This window comes from Saccoglossus kowalevskii, chromosome 10 (assembly GCF_978046115.1).
Source record: "Saccoglossus kowalevskii chromosome 10, keSacKowa6.1, whole genome shotgun sequence".
Taxonomy (NCBI): Eukaryota; Metazoa; Hemichordata; class Enteropneusta; family Harrimaniidae; genus Saccoglossus; species Saccoglossus kowalevskii.
In genome coordinates, this window is record NC_140650.1 from 14,766,579 (window position 1) to 14,774,002 (window position 7,424).

A 7,424-nucleotide genomic window follows, 5' to 3' on the forward strand; every position below is an offset into this window, starting at 1 on the left:
ACACATTGTTTATAGAAGCTTGCCCGTTTTAATCACGCTCGCTCCGTGTGGATTATATGCTCTCGTGTCTGTGCTACAAAGTTGTGTGAAAATGTCGTTTGTTGTGGTTGTTTGATGGTTTTAAGAAATCCTAGCCAGTATGGTGCTTCACACAGTGTCAGGGCTTTCACGTAAAGCCCTGTTAAGACATAATTTACCGAATAACCACGCATTTCTGACTGAACAATTTATACGGTTCCGTCTGACCTCTACGTCGACGCGGTCACCATTACACGAAAAGCTACTATCGTTACAAGAGAGGTTAAAAATAAGGCTACAATCAAGTTTCTGTACAATTGTGAGACTCTGGGGACTTCAAGTTAATTCCGTTACTGCACAGAGGATTAGAAGAATTGGTCAACTTATTCACGTACATTATGCCGAACAAAATTTGAAGTCCGTGGCGACTAGCTTTGCCAGAAAGTACTTTCGCGGTCGTCGACCCCAACTATACCTGTTATTTAGTGGCACATTTTTTGCTTGGGACAGAGAACATGTCACGGATCAGGATTTTGACAGGTAGTCCACATCTACTAGTGTATTTGATATGTTTATATTCTTTGACGTATGACTAGTGTTTGACAATGAAATTACAGCTGCTAGTTATACTCGTGATCAAATAAAAGTGATCGACGTGTTGAACATTTTTCTTTTTTAAATATGAACAGCCCTCAAAGTTTAATTTTCCTTGGTGGCCCTTGACAACCAAGTTCAAATTGTTGGTAGCCAACAGCACAATTTAGTAGCTCAGACTCAAATTGTTTACATTTAGATATGTATTTCTGGGTGTAGCAATATGGCTTACCGTAATTAAGATGAAACTGAATGCCACTTTTTTTTTAAATTTCACAATGAACTTATAAAGATGGTATAAAGTCAAACATAACCATGTAAAACAATATCACCTAAATCTTTGGTGGGGGCTTAGTCGAGCATGGGCGCTAGAATGGCCACATTTGATATGTCGATTTTTGTCAATGAATTTATCAATGAATTTTAAATTGCATCCCACCACTAATATCTAAAAAAGTGAGGTTCGCTTTCAATTGCATTATTCTGCTGCAAACTAAATGGTCTACCACTCTGACTTGCAAAATATCTGACAATATGGAACACAGTATGTAACAGAAAGTTTAATTGCTAGTCAGAGCATTAAGCTCGCCAAATGGTAACCTGTATATTTTTTGTATTTGCCATTTAAGAAATTGAATTGCCATAGCGACCCATTCTAGAGGAGTGAGTGAGTAGCAAGAATCAGTCAAAACATCCTAAATTCATACTATACCACACTATACTACATACAAAGTCAAAACCTTGAAGTCACTGTTGCCTGCTAACAAAAACCCTACAGCTTCGCCCTGAAGTGCGTTGATGTCGTCGCACACAATTTGGACTTAGCACTTTTAATCCACAGATTTCACTGTCTGTCAGCTTGGCACTTTTAATTCATGTCTAATCACAATATAGAGACAAGAAAAATGGGGTCACTCTTCTATGATGGCACATGATGCTTTTGTTTACAGTCTGTCAATCATTTTTGACCTTTGATCTGCTTTACTGATTGGCTAAGAATGACATCACTACTAGTGTTTCATCATAGAGATAAATTCAACATTGCTTTCTTATCAGACTAGACTAGATCAAAGTCTAGTTATCATTCAGCAAGTTCTGGAGGTTGGAATGTCTCACTATATGGATATCGCGGTCGGCTTGAAATAGGAAGATTTTTCTTCTCCAACGTCAACAGAATAATTATCATGAAAGAAATGCAATAGCTGTGATGACAAATGATAAAATGGTTGGCAGTTTTCGGCATGACATTGCAAAATTGCTAGCCCCAGTTATGGATTCGCAAGCTACTACCAAATATTTTATAAAGACAAAAACAATCTGATTTCAACCACTCTCCCAGGTATGGGTTGCTACAATATTGCAACATTGATTTCACTCAGTGTTGATGACGCTAAAGCCGAATAAGGGTGAAACATGCTTTGCGGCTCTCCAATCGTTTCAGGGCCATGACATATTTCAAAAGGAGAACTACTGTTTCTGCTTTTATATACATTATTGTAGACTTGCTGACTGTTATGTCTCTGATAACAAATCTTGAAAAATAAATGTAAATTACGTTAACAGCTGTGATCGCGCTGCCCTGAAGGTAGAACGCAAAATTACATATTTTGCTGTCACAGCTATTTCAACAGACTGCAAGGAAGTCAACTGTTAATACAATGAACAAATAATAGGTTTTTTTAATTTATTTTATTACAAGTGTAGAAAAAGACGTTTTAGACCCCCTGGTCATATGCTGAACATGACCTCAATTTCGTTAAATTGTATCAAAATTGGGAGGTGGGGGGTGTTTGCCCGGGCATGGGCTCTTACCCGGATAAATATGCTACAAGAAAGAACTGTCACCATTACTGGTCGTCATGTATAATCAAGTACATGTACATGTATATTACATCTTCAGACAACACTGCTAATTACTGCCTGGATACCACTACTTTGTTGCTATGGTACTACTTTTTCAGACCTATTGTACCGTATTGCAAGTTGTCTAAGGATGCAAGAAACTGAATTAATGGTATTGCTAACATGTGCAAATTATATTATTATACTGCTCATAACACTGCTCATTACTGCAAAGCTACCACTACTTGGTACTACTTTTTCAGACATTTCTGTTTGCCATAATTTAAGATATGGACACTAAGCAAGCCCTCTTTATAGAATTGTCTAGGGATGCGCTAGTATTGTTACTATCCCTGACAACTCAGTTCTTCATTGCAGGGCTACCACTTTCGCGATAACACCGCCATTTCACATTTTTTTTTATTTTATTTAAATTACAAAAAAAAATTAATCGCCCCGACTGTGCCAGTCTAGGCTACCACTACAGTGGTGGTTACATATGATAAAAGACCCCATGTTTACGTGTAGACATCCCTGGTATTCCCATATCATGTATGCCATAATGAACTAATGTTTAACACCTTCTATACATATATCAATTTATAAAATAGTCCATCACGAGTTATGCATTCTTTTGTTTGCAGTTGTTTTGGTTCTTTGGATGAAGTTAGGCGCCTACTGAACTCAATAGATGAAAACAATAATGGTAATGGATGTCACAAAGACACTACCAATGGAAATAGTTGTAATGGCAGTGGTGATAATAATAGTAACATACCGATGAATAAAACTGAAGCATGGGAACAAATTATTGAAAAAGAGCATTTAAAAATGTGGAAGAAACCTGTACCAAATTCTCCATTATTTCAATACACAGGTATGTGTTGACTTGTGTTCTATTGTATTTGCCACTAACCATATTAATTTATTGTTGTTATTTTATTGTTAATTTAGAAATTCTTTGCATCCCATTGACCAACAATAATGGTTAACAAAAATGAAAGAAACAAAGAAAAACACAAGCACTCAAAATTAATAAAATAAACAATAACAAAAGCACTTTTTAATTAATTATGGCTCTTGAATGCACATGTGTTCATCACTGAGTAATAACTGTACGTCCTTTGGTTTGCTGTCACAATTTTGGATTTCTGTTTGAGTCAATGTGAACACTTCATTGCGATGAGTTTATATTGATAACATTCCATTAGAAAATGAAAGACAAGTTTAGTGTTTTGAACCAAATTAAAGTAATCTGACAAATGAGACAGCAGAATACGCTTAGCAGTTATTAGCTTTGTCATGATGAATAAGTGTTATTGTTTTTATTACAGTTTATGGCTCTTTTGATGACATCTGTCCCAAAGCATTCTTTACAGTTCAACTGGATATTGAGTATAGGAAAGTATGGGATAAATTAATAATGAAATTGGAAGTTATTGATAAAGATCCTAAAAGTGATTCAGAAGTTGTACACTGGATAATGCACTATCCTGTAAGTATCCTGCATGTCTGCACAAATCATTTGACCCAATCACATTAATTTGTTTTATGCTTAGAATTCTAGACCACGGACTGAGATGCTTTGCAACTTTACTGGGAAAGTTTTTATGGGGCTTGCACATGCTGAATAAAGCATCGTGAAACCAAAGGGTGAAACATGCGTGGTTAATTATTTTACTACTGTACTCGCTCGACTTTCGGGGGATTTATGTTTTTTGGTTAAGTTCAATTAAGCACCCACCCATTCCGAAACATCCCAAATCAATAAACATCAATCTACTGGCCTCCTGAAAGCAGAATTTCTTGCAACACTCCTATTAGCTGGCGTTGTTGATGGCCACAGTAAATTGGGTACATGCAAGATGTCTACTGTCAAATTAATGTATTGCCTGTATTGTTAATGTTTCAAATTGTTTTATGCATTACTTTCAGTTTCCAATGTATTCAAGAGAATATGTATATGTAAGACAACAAAAAATTGATTATAAAAGAAATGTAATGTTACTCGTGTCGAAGTCTGTCAATCATCCTAAAGTGCCTGAGAATGGAAAATATGTGCGTGTGCATACATATTCTTCACAGATGGTAATAAGACCACATCATCGCTCATTTGAAAAGGTTTGTTTTTATTTAATTCACTGCAAACAAAAAAACCCCAACATATACTGTAAGTTGCCTAATTTTCACAATTTGATGGTTTTTTGCCATTTGACAAAATTTTACACAAGTCATTGATACTGACCTTCTCATATGGCACAAACAATTTTTTGTGAAATGTAAACAATTCATAGTAATTAGTTTTCTTTATTTTTGTTGCATACTTCATCAAAAGGAGCTATGTGTTCTAGGTTGTGATTGTGATTTCAATGAACATATGATACAGACAATTGGCTCATTAGATAGTGATGTAAGCCTATGAAGTTCAAGTCCACTTCATATCCTCTATCTCACAATTATAAAACATCTTAAACCTTTTGAAATTCTGACTTATCATTTACTTTTTTGTCTTGCATTGTACTTTTCAGAATGGATTTGACTATGTTCTAACCTACTATGATGATCCTCGTACACATTTTCCACAGAGTTGTGTCAGTTATTTAACAAGTGCGGGTAAGTATTCTATTCAAGGGTGGGTAAGAAAGAATCTGCAAATTCCTTCTTACTGACCAAAAGTCATATGCAGAAATTACTTCTCCCCATTGATGTCTTGGAACTGTATTCATTTGTGTATAAACATAAAATGCACTGTTTAGTGCTTTGTCATAAATATCACATGATCATGATCATTTGTGTAACTATCCCATCATGTGCAATACCATCTCCCGTGCACCTAAAATTCCAAACCTTAACACTTAGCCAAGTTCAGAAAGATCTGACACTAAAAAGTATGCAAATTGCCACAACTGTATCTTCCTCATACTTGTTCTAAACTCTTTTATTTCTGCTTTCAGGTATACCTGACTTTGTCGCTAAACTTCACTCCGCTGCCAAGGAACTGCAAATCAATGGCAATATCAATTACCGGATTAAGGGCATGAAATCTTCAAACAAGCATGCAGAGTCCTCCGTCTCCAATCTTGTTTAGAAAACTGCAACCACCAGTATTGCATTTTGACTGAAATCTTTGGCACATGTTTTGTGTTTTATAGTGAAACAAATTGATATCATTTTCTGGAATTTTTCACTTCCAGGAAACCTTTCTATATTATTAGACTGCATGGCTAGACCTTTTAGTGTATTCTATAGTAATAAAAATAGAATATCTTTATGAATATTCAGGTTAAGTGTATTTGTGGTTTTGTGTATTTATTAAGGCTTCCCTGCTAAAAGCAGTGCCTGTATTAGAATTCAATGAGTAATTTTTTTGCAATGGATTTGACTTGATGTGATATTGCAGAATATATCCCTTGCTTTGTTTTTGGATTGTGTGACATAAAATGTCAATGTTTTCTATACCACTCAATTGATGTGGTAGTAACTACTGGGCTACATGGTGAAAGACCTTTGTCACTATTGCCTTCTGTTCCCTAGCTCCAGACACAAAGTAACTTTGAGAGCAAAATAAGTTTTAATAAAAGCATGAGTGTCATATTCAAGAGCAATAGAAAATAGTGACCAAAGGGTGTGGAATAACTTGCTGTGACAGCAGGCATTTTTTTTTTACATTTCTACTACAACCTTGAATTTCAAACATTTACTCTGGCCATGATTTTGTTTTGTACAGCTAGCCAGCAATATTGTCTGCTAATTTGGTGACACAGCTGTGTTGGAAGTAATGTTGCTTTCAGGAAGCCAGTGGATATTTTATCAGATTTGAAAACAACATTGCTTTGCAAAACTGCTGTAGGTGAATGAAACAGTTACAAAATTAGCTTAGTTGCATAAACATTTCATGTAGATTTTACATCAGTTTCAATTCAACCAGTGTGTGTATTTGGTGCTAAGGTGGACAATGGTATAAAACATGCTCATAGTAATAAAAATAGAATATCTTTATGAATATTCAGGTTAAGTGTATTTGTGGTTTTGTGTATTTATTAAGGCTTCCCTGCTAAAAGCAGTGCCTGTATTAGAATTCAATGAGTAATTTTTTTGCAATGGATTTGACTTGATGTGATATTGCAGAATATATCCCTTGCTTTGTTTTTGGATTGTGTGACATAAAATGTCAATGTTTTCTATACCACTCAATTGATGTGGTAGTAACTACTGGGCTACATGGTGAAAGACCTTTGTCACTATTGCCTTCTGTTCCCTAGCTCCAGACACAAAGTAACTTTGAGAGCAAAATAAGTTTTAATAAAAGCATGAGTGTCATATTCAAGAGCAATAGAAAATAGTGACCAAAGGGTGTGGAATAACTTGCTGTGACAGCAGGCATTTTTTTTTTACATTTCTACTACAACCTTGAATTTCAAACATTTACTCTGGCCATGATTTTGTTTTGTACAGCTAGCCAGCAATATTGTCTGCTAATTTGGTGACACAGCTGTGTTGGAAGTAATGTTGCTTTCAGGAAGCCAGTGGATATTTTATCAGATTTGAAAACAACATTGCTTTGCAAAACTGCTGTAGGTGAATGAAACAGTTACAAAATTAGCTTAGTTGCATAAACATTTCATGTAGATTTTACATCAGTTTCAATTCAACCAGTGTGTGTATTTGGTGCTAAGGTGGACAATGGTATAAAACATGCTCACTATGATGACCCAGGTCAATTAGATATAGCTGGCTTAATTCATGAGGATAACATTGGTACTTGTCATAAGATTTCTTTGTATACATAACATATTCTAATAGAATACATGTTTATGCAAATGACAAGTATTATTGCTGTCAAAATTAAAAGCCATATTTTAAAATAAATGCAATGATTTTGGTTTATGTACACTTCTGTAAGAGATGCACATCTAATGGATCACTTATTGATCTGCATATAAATGATGTACAGCCAAGATCAATAATGG

General features: G+C 35.1%; 1 protein-coding gene across 1 annotated transcript; it reads left to right on the top strand.

Annotated features, from left to right (window-relative positions):
- Positions 1 to 34: 34 nt before the first annotated feature.
- On the top strand, positions 35 to 5,746 carry LOC100374471 (stAR-related lipid transfer protein 7, mitochondrial-like). Its single transcript, XM_002734894.4, has 6 exons — positions 35 to 558; positions 3,099 to 3,331; positions 3,789 to 3,949; positions 4,390 to 4,575; positions 4,983 to 5,067; positions 5,409 to 5,746. The coding sequence occupies exons 1-6, from the start codon at positions 140 to 142 to the stop codon at positions 5,540 to 5,542; spliced, it is 1,218 nt and encodes a 405-aa protein (XP_002734940.1). The 5' UTR covers positions 35 to 139; the 3' UTR covers positions 5,543 to 5,746.
- Positions 5,747 to 7,424: the final 1,678 nt, after the last annotated feature.